This window comes from Oncorhynchus mykiss, chromosome 8, assembly GCF_057628025.1.
Source record: "Oncorhynchus mykiss isolate SJ-2025 chromosome 8, ASM5762802v1, whole genome shotgun sequence".
Taxonomy (NCBI): Eukaryota; Metazoa; Chordata; class Actinopteri; order Salmoniformes; family Salmonidae; genus Oncorhynchus; species Oncorhynchus mykiss.
The window spans coordinates 12450542-12467333 of NC_143029.1; the positions used below are offsets into that span (position 1 = coordinate 12450542).

The 16792-nt window shown below is 43.5% G+C and overlaps 1 protein-coding gene across 8 annotated transcripts in view; it reads left to right on the top strand.

Moving 5' to 3' along the window:
- LOC110529374 (rho-associated protein kinase 2) overlaps nt 1-16792 on the top strand; it is a 72710-nt gene continuing 55918 nt past the window's right edge. For all 8 annotated transcript variants that reach the window (XR_005052775.2, XR_016497594.1, XM_036984757.2 and 5 more), the window contains exons 1-2: nt 1-848; nt 13827-13908. Coding sequence is in view for 6 of the 8 variants with exons in the window: in XM_036984757.2 (XP_036840652.2) it covers nt 750-848; nt 13827-13908 (181 nt within the window). In the remaining 2 variants the exon portion in view is untranslated. The remainder of the gene's footprint in view (nt 849-13826; nt 13909-16792) is intronic.

Below are 16792 nucleotides of genomic sequence, written 5' to 3' on the forward strand. Positions count from 1 at the left end.
GGTCTTTATGAGAACGAGCTGATCCAGTAGTCTAAAGCCAATAGCTACTAAAGACTATTATTATAGTCACCAATAAGATAGTGACTATAATAATTAGCTTGCACCGCAATTGTGTCATCGGCTATGTATAGGTTAGTCAGAGAAGACTCACAGGCGAGTTACATGGCGACATCAGCATTCCAAAAATACTGGAAGTTGTGGCGAGCTCGGGCTGTGACTGTAAAAGAGATCAATGAGATAAGAGGAGAGGAATTCCTGTTTCACTGAGTGCTTGTGGGTAACGATGTTCTGGGTTGTTCAGAGGACTGAATGTATGTGACTGGTGAAGACACCGAATAGAAGTTCTCGGTGAACCCGTTTCAATGAAGAAACTTGACATTTACAGAGACAAAATACACGAGTCATGCTTGCGGAGTTCAGGAGTTTGAGACAGACACCACGATTTGGAACAGCGCGCCTAACCTGGGATCTGGATGAGTCCGTTTTAAGTGGGATATTCTGTCGGCAATTCTTTAATGTCGAATAATATGCAGCGAAAACTGGCAATAAATTATTAACCAATTTATACCGTCAAAACAACGCTTGTTCAGCGGCGTTATCAGTTTATCGTTCAGCCAACCAGCAGCAAAATAGCGAGCGCTGCCCTACAGTGTTAAAGGGACACCGCATGTATTGACTAAATTGTTGTCGTGACATTTAAGGTTACCATCACATGCCATTGTCGGACCTGGATTGACTAAATTGCCATCATGTCATCCGGAGCGGAGAAGAGGCTGGACACCCGGCTGAAAAAGTTGGAATCGCTGATCAGAGACCCGAAGTCAGCGTTAAACTTGGAGAGTTTACTGGTAAGTTTTTAACAACAGGACAACATAACTGTCAAGAGAGAGGAGCAGCATGGATTTACAGTAGCATATCATCAATCTATGAGTAGCTGATCAGTCAAACGTCCATCTAATCTATTAGATGGTGGTAGTAATTTTTCCTCTTTATCTTGGCTATTCAGGGATTTTGCCCCCAGAGTTAATTCACTCTTATAACATCTTGTGGGTGTGTAAAGCACATGTCAATAATTTAGTCCAGTACAGTACACTACCGTCACATGGAAGGACAAATGTTTTGCTATCATCCTATACAACTATAGTGATTTAGATTGAACAGAGCCTGAAGCAATAAGGTTCCCATCATCTTGCTCTCCCCTCATACTAGAGGGAAGATTGCACTTCGTTGCATCAGGTGTATGGGACACAGATCTGAAAATCTGGCTCCAAGAGTTGGCCTATTTGCTAAGTCAACCTGTAGTAGGCTCAAGTGTTAAATAAGTACAAGAGGTGAGCAACCACCCATGTTTGTCTCCCTGACAGCTAGCAACCTCCTCTGCTTGGACAAGCCCCTTGTGACCACCTGGCTGGCGGCCATTTTAGAACTTGACCTATCAAGGAATGGACCGCAGATCTCTCAGAAAGCAACCTTGTGTGGATGCAGCTCTTTGTTAGCTGATGTCAGGGGATAGGGGAGTCACTAGGTTTTTGTTCTAGCGTGTTATCAGTGCATTCATTTGACTTAACCTCAGCACACACCCCTTAGCCTCAGGCAGTGGCCTAATGCCCTGAATCTATGGTATTTCCAGGGTTTTGGATCATTAAAAAAAACATGCTTAGTAGGTGTCTATAACATCTCGACTATAATTTACTTATAATACAGTCAGGCATTTTTATTTTTTGGTGGCACACTTAATTTGCTAACCAATGAAGCGTTTTAAAATAATTCACAGAAAAATGTCTAGACTGGATGAACATGCTTTTCTAGATGAACATGTACTCACTATCCATTCCCCTCATTCCATGTCTATTTCAGGTCACAGATGTGATGCTTTAACTTGAGGAAATGGTTTAGGATTACACCTCAGTTTTGGATTCAACAAGTCAAATCAGTAGACCTACACACTCTTATAATCTCTTTCAATCCCTCCCCCATAACTCCCATGAGTGGATTTAACAGGTTTGGAATAAACAGATTATGTGTAGGCAGATTGTTAGGCATATTAGGTCATTATGAAATTAAGGAAGAAACAGATTAGCTAGCTAACTCCATAGTCCGACTGTCTCAAATCTGGGCCTGTATGTGTCTGAGTAGGAGGACTGATTTAGGATCAGTTTTGCCTTTTCAATCACAATGAATAAGACCTGATCCTAGATCAGCACTTCTACATAGAGTCCCCAGAGAATCTACTCTTGAGTGTTTGGTTGTAAGAAAAAGTGTCATGTGCTCCACAGACATTGATAACAAACCCATACTTTATCTACATCAGCATACTGCAAATAAAGGGATTGGCAGGTTGTTGTGGTACACCCAGCACATATGATGATATAGACTATGACCTTAGTAGCTACACAATAATGGAAGCTACTAGACAGTATATCAGAGGAAGCTATTGGATATGGATATGCCTATAAATCTTCTTCCATTTGTAAAGGGACACGTCAGGATTTTGGCAATGAAGCCATTTTATCTACTTGCCCAGTCAGATGAACTCCTGGATACAATTTTTATGTTTCTGTGTGCAGTTTGAAGGAAGTTGCTAACTAGTATTAGAGCAATGACTGGAAGTTGATGGTAACAGCTAGCATGCTTAAGGGAAAGGGGGATACCTAGTCAGTTGTCCAACTGAATGTATTCAACTGAAATGTGTCTTCCGCATTTAACCCAACCCCTCTGAACCAATGAGGTGCTAAGTGGTAGCATGCTAGGTATCCACTATAGGTTTCAATCATTGTGTATCTGCTGATGATGGAGATATGGAGAAGAAACCACATTAGGCTATTTGAGAGTGACGCAACCTAATGGTCTTGTGTGAAAATGACGACACATCCAAAATTACCTGCTTAATGGAATAATTGTGTTGTTATTTTGGGTTGTCATGAGTCACTGTGAGAGGAAGGCCCATTGAAACCCTCACAATAGACCAATAGTGTGCGCTCACTAGATCGTAATCTAGGACTGTCATGGATCCAAATATGGGCATTGTATTTTACACTATCGGCTAGTTGCTATTCCAGCTATGCTAAGCCTCTCTTATTCAACCATTCCTAAATTGTTTTTTTTACAATGATAATACATGTTTATTGTGATCAATTAATCAATTATCCCTCAATCCACCTGACTTAGTTAAAGGAATAGTTTGGGATTTTGGCAATTAAGCCAATGCTTGCTGATCCCTTAGACTTTGTCATTGTTTGGGGACCAGCATGCCTAATTTTTAGCCCTACAGAACTGGGTCCTGTTCAGTAAGGTACAGCATAGCAAAACATTTCACAACACTAAAATCTTTGTTCTTATTGGACAAGTTCAGATAGCAGTACATCCGTTTCATTCTTTATCAAAACATTTTCACCCAACTAGCCTAAACACTAACCTGTTTTTGTTTCATCCAGTGCTCTCATATCACTAAGGATACCCAACTGATTGTGATTGTGATTTTAAAAAGATATTTAGAAATCGCCCCAGAAACTACCTTCAACTTCCTTCTAACAGCACGCAGAGACCTATACATTGTATCCATGAGTTCATCTGACTGCCAAAATCTCAAACTATCCCTTTAAATCACAAGAGTGGTAGGCTATCAGCTGATTCAATTTAGTGATATGAGGGCACTGGATGATACCAAAACAGGCTAGTGTCTACATTAGTTGGCTGACAACGTTTTGTTGAAAAGTGAAACTGGGATGTACTGCTATCTGAACTTGTCCAATAAGACCGCAAAATGTTTTGCTAATGTTTTGCTATCCTGTGCCTTACTGAACAAGTCTCTGTAGAAGGCCTAAAAATGAGTCATGCTGGCCCCCGCTGCAGAGCACCACACCTCAGGAAGCTGAAAGCACATCCTGGCATTGAGCATGGAGATAACCCACCCTGACCACACAGTACTATTTCCTGTTTGTTTACGCTTGTTTTGATGTAGTCGCTGGCACTCATCGTTTGTGAGGAAAACAAGCAGGAATACATGTTTCAATGAGACCTGTGTCTCCTGAGTAAGTTTACCAGTCCGCTTGTCCCTGTATTTGTTTTATATATTCATCTTACATTCAGTCAAAATGTACAGACAGGCCTGGAAGGAGGTTTGAGATGGAAATGTGATAAAACTAGCGATAAAACTTTAAGGGTCAAATCCTAAAGCATGAAACGCACAGAGAATCTGACTGCCGATAGACGTACCTGCTGCGTACCGACGAACCTGACCTTTCTACTTTTAGAATCGCAATGCTCGGCAGTGGCCGACAACCTGACTTTGAGCCAATCAGAGAGCACTTCAACCTCCACGTGGGGGAGTGACAAGAAAAAGGAAGAGGGCACTTTTTCCGATCTAAACCACCCACCTTTTCATCAGAATTATAAAACTATAAAGCTGCATAATACATTTTATTTTTTCTAGAACAAGTCTTTACATCTTTTACATATAGCTAAGGAGTTTTCCGCTCAAATATTTTTCTGTTTGTTAGCTTTGATAATGTGCCCTAGCTTATTAGTTAGCTAGCTAACGCTAGCTTGTTAACAGGCAGTCACACAGACTTTATATGAAACAAATGGGGCGGTAAGTGCAGCACATTGCGCACACAATACTAAATGCTTTACCAAGCTAGCTATCTGGCCACTGCAGTAATATTATGATTAAATCGCAATGGATTTCCATGAAGCAGCTGCCCGTAGCTGGCTGCCGAGAGTCAATGCGGGGCGGCAGGTAGCCTAGGGGTTCTAGCGTTGGGCCAGTAACCGAAAGGTTGCTAGATCGAATCCCAGAGCTGACAAGGTAAAAATCTGCATTCTGCCCATGAACAAGGCAGTTAACCCACTGTTCCTAGGCTGTTATTGTAAGTAAGAATTTGTTCTTAACGGACTTGCCTAGTTAAATAAAGGTAAAATAAAAAATGCAGTGTATTTTACTTTACCTAGCTAGCACAGCAGCTAGCTAGCTAGTAAATCATGCTAACCATTTAGCTAATGTTAGCCTGCTAGCTAAAAATGTATGCGATGATGGAAGGTGAAATTGTTGGCCATCTTGCTAGCTAGTTACAGTGCCTTCGGAAAAGTATTCAGACCCCTTCACTTTTTCCACATTTTGATACGTGCCTTATTCTAAAATACATTAAATAAAACAATTTCCTCATCCGTCTACACACAATACCCCATAATGACAAAGCGAAAACATTAAAAGCAAAAAACATAAAAACCTTATTTACATAAGTATTCAAACCCTTTGCTAAGAGACTGGGAATTGAGCTCAGGTGCATCCTGTTTCCATTGATCATCCTTGATGTTTCTACAACTTGAGTGCAGTCCACCTGTGGTAAATTCAATTGATTGGACATGATTTGGAAAGGCATACACGTGTCTATATAAGTTCCCACAGTTGACAGTGCATGTCAGAGCAAAAACCAAGCTATGAGATGAAAGGATTTGTCCGTAGAGCTCAGAGACCGGATTGTGTCGAGGTACATATCTGGGGAAGGGGACCAAAGCATTTCTGTTGCATTGAAGGTCCCCAAGAACACAGTGGCCTCCATCATTCTTATTGGAAGAATTTTGGAATCACTAAGAGTCTTCTTAGAGCTGGCCAAACTGAGAAATCGGCGGAGAAGGGCCTTGGCTAGGGAGGTGACCAAGAACCCGACGATCACTCTGACAGAGCTCTAGAATTACTCTGTGGAGATAGGAGAACTTTGCAGAAGGACAACAATCTCTGCAGCACTCCACCAATCAGGCTTTTATGGTAGAGTGGCCAGACAGAAGCCACTCCTCAGTAAAAGGCACATGACAGCCCTCTTGGAGTTTGCCAAAAGGCACCTAAAGGACTCTCAGACAATGAGAAACAAGATTCTCTGGTCTGATGAAACCAAGATTAAACTCTTTGGCATAAATGCCAAGCATCACATCTGTAGGAAACCTGGCATCATCCCTACGGTGACGCATGGTGGTGGCAGCATCATGCTGTGGGGATGTTTTTCAGAGGCAGGGACTGGGAGACTAGTCAGTATCGAGGCAAAGATGAACGGAGCAATGTACAGAGAGATCCTTGATGAAAACCTGCGCCTTGGTCTCCTCCTTACGACGACCGTAACGTACGTGTGTGTGTGTGTGTGTGTTTGTGTGTGTGTGTGTGTGTGTGCAAATGGCGTGAAGTGGTAAGGCAATAAATAGGCCAAAGTAATTACAATGTATCAGATTAACTCTGGAGTGATAGATGAGCAGAGGATGTACAAGTAGTGAAACTGGTGTGCAAAATAGCAGAAAAGTCAATTAAAAACAAAAAGAAGCCTTGGCCAGGTCGATGAAGACGGCTGCACAGTACTGTCTTTTATCGATGGCGGCTATGATATCGTTTAGTACCTTGAGCGTGGCTGAGGTGCACCCATGACCAGCTCGAAAACCGGATTGCTCAGCGGAGAAGGTACAGTGGGATTCGAGATGGTCAGTGATCTGTTTATTAACTTGGCTTTTGAAGACTTTAGAGAGGCAGGGCAGGTTGGATATAGGTGTATTACAGTTTGGATTCAGAGTGTCACCCCTTTTTGAAGAGGGGGATGACCGCAGCAGCTTTCCAATCTTTTAGGATCTCGGACGTTACGAAAGAGAGGTTGAACAGACTGGTAATAGGGGTTGCAACAATGGCGGCGGATAATTTTAGAAAGAGCGGGTCCAGATTGTCTAGCCCAGCTGATTTGTACGGGTCCAGGTTTTGCAGCTCTTTCAGAACATCTGCTATCTGGATTTGGGTGAAGGAGAAGCTGGGGGGGCTCGGGCAAGTAGCTGCGGGGGGTGCGTAGCTGTTGGCCGGGGTAGCCAGGAGGAAAGCATGGCCAGCCATAGAGAAATGCTTATTGAAATCTTTGATTATCATGGATTTATCGGTGGGGACTGTGTTACCTAGCCTCAGTGCAGTGGGCAGCTGGGAGGAGGTGCTCTTGTTGTCCATGGACTTTACTGTGTCCCAAAACTTTTTGGAGTTAGAGCTACAGGATGCAAATTTCAGTTTGAAAAAGCTAGCCTTTGCCTTCCTGACTGACTGCGTGTATTGATTCCTGACTTCCCTGAACAGTTGCATATCGCGGGGTCTATCCGATGCTATTACTTTATTTAACCAGGTAAGCTAGTTGAGAACAAGTTCTCATTTGCAACTGCGACCTGGCCAAGATAAAGCATAGCAGTTCGACACATACAACAACACAGGGTTACACATGGAATGAACAAAACATACAGTCAATAATACAGTAGAAAAAAAGAAAACAAAGTCTATATACAGTGAGTGCAAATTAGGTCAAATAAGGGAGTTAAGGCAATAAATAGGCCATGGTGGTGAAGTAATTACAATATGGCAATTAAACACTGGAATGGTAGATGTGCAAAAGATGGATGTGCAAGTAGAGATACTGTGGTGCAAAAAGAGCAAAATAAATAAATACAGTATGGGGATGAGGTAGATAGGTGGGCTGTATACAGATGGGCTATGAACAGGTGCAGTGATCTGTGAGCTGCTCTGACAGCTGGTTCTTAAAGCTAGTGAGGGAGATCTATTGCAGTCTGCCACAGGATGTTTTTGTGCTGGTCAAGGGAAGTCAGGTCTGGAGTGAACCAAGGGCTATATTTGTTCTCAGTTCTACATTTTTTGAAAGGGGCATGCTTATATAAGATGGTGAGGAAATTACTTTTAAAGAATGACCAGGCATCCTCGACTGTGTGCTAAAGCAGTGAGTAAAACAAACTTAGGGTGGAGGCTTCTGATGTTAACATGCATGAAACCCAAGACTTTTTCATTTACAGAAGTCAACAAATGAGAGTGCCTGGGGACACGCAGGGCCTGGGTTAACCCCCACATCTCCTGAGGAACAGAGGAGGAGTAGGATGAGGATACAGCTATAGACTATCAAGACTGGTCGTCTAGTGCGTTGGGGACAGAGAATAAAAGGAGCAGATATCTGGGCGTGGTAGAATAGATTCAGGGCATAATATGCAGACAGGGGGTATGGTGGGGTGCGGGTACAGTGGAGGTAAGCCCAGGCACTGAGTGATGATAAGAGAGGTTGCATCTCTGGACGTGCTGGTTATACTGGGTGAGGTCACCGCATGTGTGGGAGGTGGAACAAAGGAGGAATCTGAGGCATGTAGAGTGGGACTAGGGGCTCTACTGAACTTAAACAATGATAACTATCCTAAACAACAGTATAGAAGGCATATTGACATTTGAGAGTGTTACGGTTTTCTTCCGGTGAAGGAGAGGAGGACCAAAATGCAGCGTGGTTAATTCGATACATCTTTAATGAAGATGATACACGAACAATACAAAACAATAAACATAACATGAAAACCTAAACAGCCTTATCTGGTGCAAACAAACACTAAGACAGGAACAATCACCCACGAAACACTCAAAGAATATGGCTGCCTAAATATGGTTCCCAAACAGAGACAACGATAAACACCTGCCTCTGATTGAGAACCACTCCAGGCAGCCATAGACTATTCTAGACAACCCCACTAACCACAATCCCATGACCTACAAAAACCCCAAGACAAAACACATCACATAAAATAACCCATGTCACACCCTGGCCTGACCAAAATAATAAAGAAAACACAAAATACTAAGACCAGGGCGTGACAGAGAGAGACATATAGCGAGGCATAAAGAAATCACAGGTGTTGATTGGGAGAGCTAGCTAAGACAACAACGGGTAAGACAAAAGCAGCTAATCAGCTAAGAAAACAACAGGTAAAATGGCGATAAATGGGCAGAGGATTGGTTAACTACACACAAGGCCTGAGTTCGGGGCCGACAGATAAACAACGTGGAGTACCGTGATATGAACAGTCCAGCAGGCATCAGCTATGTAGCCAAGTGATCATAGGGTCCAGTGAACAGCAATAGATGGAAAAAGGGAAGCTGCGGGGTAGTCGTTGCTACGCTAGTACGAGGGAGACACGGCGTCTAAAGTTAGCAGGCCGGGGGTAAGTAGAAGCATCTGCGCCGACGCTGGGCACAGTGGATGGAATTACGTCTGCGGGACCAGTTGTGGTGGTACGGCGGGGTGCCGTGGCGACAAAGGGACCGGGCCAGATGGCGGAAGAGGTATTGTAGTTGTAGGAATTTAGTTTGCTAGCTGGGAGATGCGCCTGGCTCAGGGCTAGCTTCGGGGCTGGGTCACTCGGTGGCAGCTAGCTAGCTTTGATGATTAGGAGTAATGGTCCAGGGTTTACGGCAGGAATACGGCGTTGTAGTGGAGAAAACAGTCCGAGGCTGACAGGTGTTAACCAGGCTAAAAAACGTCTGGTGCCTATGCAGAGGGTAAAGGCCGCTAGCAGTGGCTAACATTGACTAAATAGCTAGTAGCAAATTAGCTGCTTAGCTTCTGATGGCTAGCAACTGATGGAGGTTTTGGCTATAATGTCTAAAAACAAAATAGCGGGTTACCGGGAGGTAGATTTAATTTTAAAATATAAAAGAGATTGAAAAATAAATTGAAATGTATACAAAAAAATACAAAAAGTAAAGGGAGGACGACGCCATCTTGGAATTGCTGTATTGGAATATAGCTGTGGCCATCTGGCTAGTATCAACAAGGGTTTTCTACAACAGTAGCAACTTTAGCGCAGTTACAGTAACTAGTAGGGCTGCAGGATTTGGACAAAATATCTAATTGTGATATTTGGGGGGGGGGGGGGGGGGCATAAATTGCAATTTATGAATTGCAGCTTTTAAACACGTGAGTGTAAACTTGTTAATTCCATCAGACATAGTTAAAACAACTGACACTTCTAAAATGAGATCATATTCTGAATAGATACCGCAGCTAACCGAGTGAAATACTTTCCAACATTGTTATAGGCTGTATATGATACCATTATTACACCTACATATTAACAGACAAATGTTTAACATGATTATCAAAATATAGTGTGCTATAAGCACAGTACTTATTAATTAATTCATAACATTGAGTTTATTTTATCATTAGGCATATGATTTCTTAAATTAAGTTCATTTTTAATTCAGGCAGCCATAGGCTGCAGATGGAATAGGAAGCTTATGATTGTGTAGAAGTAAGTTCAATCATTATTATAATGGAATTATAAGTCAAAGTGCCTTAACCTACCAGTTGCAAGGTGCAGCCAGTGTCCAAAACATTGTAGTCTGGTCCACTCATTCAACGCAATGTTTCAACTTCTCCCTTCGTTTTGTTATAGTGTTGGGATGGCGACTTGGGAGAAATATCTGCAAGATGGAATCGTGTATCTCCTGTCAGCTTGTTTATCATCTTCTTGAAGCTGTCTTTGCTGACTGTGTAGATAGGAGACATGTCTTTGGTCACGTTATAGGTATAGCCTCTGATTTCCATGTGTCTGTGGCATGTTTTATATTCAAATGATTGAATACATTTGTAGTGTCGTCGCCACAACTCCGAGGCACTTTTTGCACAACACCTGCATTTGGTCGCTTTGCCTATAGCCAAAATACTGCCATACTCAGTAACAGTGTGTGGGTAAAATCACCAGGGAAGCCAAGCCAGGTGGAAAAAATACATATTACAACCTATGTGTTGTGATAATTGCGTTGTTTGCTCTATAACCTGTTAGTTCAATCATATGTTACAACAAACAGTTACATGACCTACAGCATGGCCAAGCAAGTTAATGTCTCTGACATTTTTGGACCACATAACAACTATTAAGTTACCACAGGTCATAAAGAAAACAAGCACTGACTACATTATCCAACACCATTTCAACTTCAACATCATCTAGTCAACTATGCTTAGTCTAATACAGTAACAACTAAAAGATAACAAATGATTTAGTCCAATCAAAGTAAGCCGAATATGATGTGGAATAATACATCTAGCTACATTTTAAACTTCCATCCTTTCAGGCCAGGGGCACAATGTATGAATTTATGTTTGAATCAGAATTGTTGTTATAATCATTGGCCAGTACAGAGAATGAAGTAAAACCACAAGTCAAACTCCCTATCTCCATCCATGACTAGTTTAGGAAAGAGATGATTTTAGCTAAATGGCTAGCCACCGGAGGACAACAACGCAACGATTCAATGACATTTGTCTTCTGATGTGATTTGTGTGAAGCCAAATCCAAACTGGCTTCCCTTCCCTTGTGCCAGGACCGTTCATAGCAGCGTTCACTCAGTTTAGGCACGCTACGGGCGGTAACAATGTCATACTCTTTTTGACCAGACAGCATCAGATAGATGGGCTACACATACTGAGACAGAGGGGCGCTCTTTCGTTCGATGGGATGCTTTCTCCGGTGAGATACATTCAGTCTTGCGATTTGAGGGATATTTATGAAACCCAGAGAGATAAAAGGTAAATCATTTTGTATGTTTTTTTCTTTGTTACATTTTTTGGGGAAGCCTGGCTCACTTTAGCATCCATGAATACATGCCACTGGCCATACCACTGAAGATGCACCCTTCTTTGGCACTATATCAAAGGTCTTGTTAGCACCAGCAGCACTCATGTTTCTGACAAGCACTCTGTGGTATAGCTGTTCTCTCCTCACCAGTATCTAACTGCTCACTCTTAGCGGGGACACTTGTAATGGGACAGCATGCCATGCAGAGAGTGAGAGAAACCATTTGTGATTGGTCAGCATCCTCTGCATGTAGAGAGGGAATGATGGGGTCTAGTTTATCGCGTTGGAGGAGGTACCGTAGTCTAGTTTTTGTTGTATTAACAGAGTGTGTAAAAAAGGAGAATCACAGCCTACAGGAGGGTAGCTCTCCAGGAACAGGCTCTCCGACCACCAAGCAACAGACAGACATGCATTGTCAAACACTACTGCCACCTTCTGGTTTGGAGTATTTTAACTGAGTGGCTGACGACTTCAAGGTCATTGCTGTGTGAACACGAGATTGGCTACCGAAACTGTTCAGAGTTGCTAAGTAGCCACCCGTGTGACAGTCCTACTGGTGTGTCTGAGCCATTTGATGAGTACTCTGGATGTAGATTTAGGATTCGTCACTATTACAAATAGAATACATGTAGTCAATGACAAAATGTATTCCGTCACAGACCCACACAGCTGCTAAAATTAAATGGACCCTGAGCTCCTAGAAATGCTGGGTCAAGTCAGAGAACTGTTCAATAAACCATTATAGCCTCTGAGCCCCGGGTCTATTTCCACACACCCGGCCTGCACCGGGGGACATCTCTCTCGCTCCCTTTTTCTTTCTCTCACTCTATCTTTAGCTCTCTCTCTCGCTCTTTAGCTCTCTCGCTCTTTAGCTCTCTCTCTCTCTAGCTCTCTCTCTCTAGCTCTCTCTCTCTAGCTCTCTCTCACTCTCGCTCTTTAGCTCGCTCTCTATATATAGCTCTCTCTCTATATATAGCTCTCTCTCTCTCTCTCTCTCTAGCTCTCTCTCTCTCTCTCTAGCTCTCTCTCTCTCTAGCTCTCTCTCTCTCTCTCTCTCTCTAGCTCTCTCTCTCTCTATAGCTCTCTCTCTCTGGCTCTCTCTCTCTCTCTCTCTCACTCTCTCTTTAGCCCTCTCTCTCTCACTCTCTCTTTAGCCCTCTCTCTCTCTCTCTCTTTAGCTCTCCCTCACACACACACAAAAGGCTAGGAATTGTTCCACATGCCAGGGAGAGCCATCCTAGACCTGGCCACTCACATGGCTAGAGTTAAGGGGGGGACATTTGATGCTGTGAGAACATCCTCCCTTCCCCCTAGTTGACTCCACTTGACCCTCCCTCCACATTCCTGGAGGTAATAACTTGAAATGTTTCAAAACTTTTTCTTCCTACTAAACCCATGGTCTTAAGTAGCATGGAGTCCCTCACCACCCACACATCCCCCGTGGGTGTGGTATTTATAAACTACCCTCACTCTATATACTACCAGCCGGCTGTGGTGGAGTGTAGACAGGACCTGGAAAGGACAGGCAGGAGGTCTGCCTTATATCACTGTGACTTGTTTTGGAAGGAGATGTTGAATGCCCATGCCCAGATGGCCATCCCTCTAGGAGGTTGTTGAAATGCCCAGATGGCCATCCCTCTGGGAGGTTGTTGAAATGCCATGCCCAGAAGGCCATCCCTGTTACCCCCTACTTCAAAGGCCGAACTCCACTAGTCATTGTGTCATTTGTTTGTTATTCTGTCTATTAGCAGACTCATCTTCTCTCCCAGCTGTGTTGCATTTGGGAGAACGCTGCTATGAAGGGCAATAAGAGATATTGATTTCATTAGCCTAGTCATTTTGACCTTTGCCTTTTTATTCATTAATTTGATGGTATAAATCATTGAGTTGTTTGCTGGAGATCAGAAAGAAGACAGAGGTTATGTTCCATTGTCCATGCTAGCGTACGACTTGTCCATGCTAGCGTACGACTTGTCCATGCTAGCGTACGACTTGTCCATGCTAGCGTACGACTTGTCCATGCTAGCGTACGACTTGTCCATGCTAGCGTACGACGTGTCCATGCTAGCGTACGACGTGTCCATGCTAGCGTACGACTTAGAATGCATCTCCAGCCCAATACATTGCTTCATTCTAAGTAGTATGACTGTTTGGATATCGGAACACAGACCGTTTTGGTTAGAAAGATTTAAAACTCATAGCGATATTTCAGCAATTTTACATATTTTGATCATGAGCTTTCAAGGTAAGTAAACAAATGTGAAAACATGTAATCACTGAACTTGCCCTTTAAGCTTGTATTTAGCAGGTGAACTGAATTATTGGCTTAATTAGATTCTATAATAACGCATGAAAACCATTTCAAACACATTCAATTGATTGGATTTATTTGACTTTTTCCGCAGGATTCCATGAATGCCTTGGCCCTGGATTTGGACTACCCAGCGCTACGGAAAAACAAAAACATAGACGCCTTCTTAAACAGATGTAAGATATATCATTGCTTTGAGGCAGACCTTGGTAATAAGATGCTTTGCATTATCTGAGGTAGCAAGGAAGAAGGAGATGGCAAAAGCAAGCAAGTGTGTTGTATGCGTTGCTATGGTGATTCAGAAACAGTGCAAATCAACATCCAGTAGAAAAAGTACAAATATTTTAACTCTGGCGCCAAGTCCCATCTACCGTGGCGGCTGATGGCATTCACTGCCAGGTTCAACGGCATTTACCTTCATGCTCTATCTCGTACCATCTAATCTAAACGCAGCTGAAGCATGGAGATATCCAGAGCACATAAATATGGCTCTATATTTAATATTGCTCGACTTCATATCTCCTTAATTCCTGGCTACTTTCAACATCGTAATCCATTGTCATCTTTAGTGTGCATTTGTAAATTCACTCGGGTGTGTCAGTGCGCTCTGGGCCATACATAATTCAGTGCGTTGTCAGATAGTCCTTGTGTAAATTCAGAGCGTTTCGCTCTCAGGAGTGTTCAGAGCAAAACATTGGAGGCTCAGGCCGAGGAGTAGGGTTTATCCGAGCATTCTGACCTCACAGCAGCAGTCAAGTACCCAAGCTAACTGGCTAAAGTTGCTTAACTTCAAGCAAATGAAATCAAGCAAATCAAATGGTATTTGTCACATACAACAGGTAGACCTTACAGTGAAGTGCTTACTTACAGGCCCTTAAACAACAATGCAGTTTTAAGAAATTGTAAAAAATAAATAAAAGTAACAAATATTTAAAGAGCAGCAGTAAAATAACAGTAGCAAGGCTTTATACAGGGGGAGTCAATGTGGAGGCTATATACAGGGGGTACCGGTACAGAGTCAATGTGGAGGCTATATACCAGGGGGTACCAGTACAGAGTCAATGTGGAGGCTATATACAGGGGGTACCAGTACAGAGTCAATGTGGAGGCTATATACAGGGGTACCAGTACAGAGTCAATGTGGAGGCTATATACAGGGGTACCAGTACAGAGTCAATGTGGAGGCTATATACAGGGGGTACCAGTACAGAGTCAATGTGGAGGCTATATACAGGGGGTACCAGTACAGAGTCAATGTGGAGGCTATATACAGGGGTACCAGTACAGAGTCAATGTGGAGGCTATATACAGGGGGTACCAGTACAGAGTCAATGTGGAGGCTATATACAGGGGGTACCAGTACAGAGTCAATGTGGAGGCTATATACAGGGGGTACCAGTACAGAGTCAATGTGGAGACTATATACAGGGGGTACCAGTACAGAGTCAATGTGGAGGCTTTATACAGGGGTACCAGTACAGAGTCAATGTGGAGGCTATATACAGGGGGTACCGGTACAGAGTCAATGTGGAGGCTATATACAGGGGGTACCAGTACAGAGTCAATGTGGAGGCTTTATACAGGGAGTACCAGTACAGAGTCAATGTGGAGACTATATACAGGGGGTACCAGTACAGAGTCAATGTGGAGGCTTTATACAGGGGTACCAGTACAGAGTCAATGTGGAGGCTATATACAGGGGGTACCGGTACAGAGTCAATGTGGAGGCTTTATACAGGGGTACCAGTACAGAGTCAATGTGGAGGCTATATACAGGGGGTACCGGTACAGAGTCAATGTGGAGGCTTTATACAGGGGTACCAGTACAGAGTCAATGTGGAGGCTATATACAGGGGGTACCGGTACAGAGTCAATGTGGAGGCTTTATACAGGGGGTACCAGTACAGAGTCAATGTGGAGGCTATATACAGGGGGTACCGGTACAGAGTCAATGTGGAGGCTATATACAGGGGGTACCAGTACAGAGTCAATGTGGAGGCTTTATACAGGGGGTACCGGTACAGAGTCAATGTGGAGGCTATATACAGGGGGTACCAGTACAGAGTCAATGTGGAGGCTATATACAGGGGTACCAGTACAGAGTCAATGTGGAGGCTTTATACAGGGGGTACCGGTACAGAGTCAATGTGGAGGCTATATACAGGGGGTACCAGTACAGAGTCAATGTGGAGGCTTTATACAGGGGGTACCAGTACAGAGTCAATGTGGAGGCTATATACAGGGGGTACCAGTACAGAGTCAATGTGGAGGCTATATACCAGGGGGTACAGGTACAGAGTCAATGTGGAGGCTATATACAGGGGGTACCAGTACAGAGTCAATGTGGAGGCTTTATACAGGGGGTACCAGTACAGAGTCAATGTGGAGGCTTTATACAGGGGGTACCAGTACAGAGTCAATGTGGAGGCTATATACAGGGGGTACCAGTACAGAGTCAATGTGGAGGCTATATACAGGGGGTACCAGTACAGAGTCAATGTGGAGGCTATATACAGGGGGTACCAGTACAGAGTCAATGTGGAGGCTTTATACAGGGGGTACCGGTACAGAGTCAATGTGGAGGCTATATACAGGGGGTACCAGTACAGAGTCAATGTGGAGGCTTTATACAGGGGTACCAGTACAGAGTCAATGTGGAGGCTATATACAGGGGGTACCGGTACAGAGTCAATGTGGAGGCTTTATACAGGGGTACCAGTACAGAGTCAATGTGGAGGTTATATACAGGGGGTACCAGTACAGAGTCAATGTGGAGGTTATATACAGGGGGTACCAGTACAGAGTCAATGTGGAGGCTATATACAGGGGTACCAGTACAGAGTCAATGTGGAGGCTTTATACAGGGGTACCAGTACAGAGTCAATGTGGAGGCTATATACAGGGGGTACCGGTACAGAGTCAATGTGGAGGCTTTATACAGGGGTACCAGTACAGAGTCAATGTGGAGGCTATATACAGGGGGTACCGGTACAGAGTCAATGTGGAGGCTTTATACAGGGGGTACCAGTACAGAGTCAATGTGGAGGCTATATACAGGGG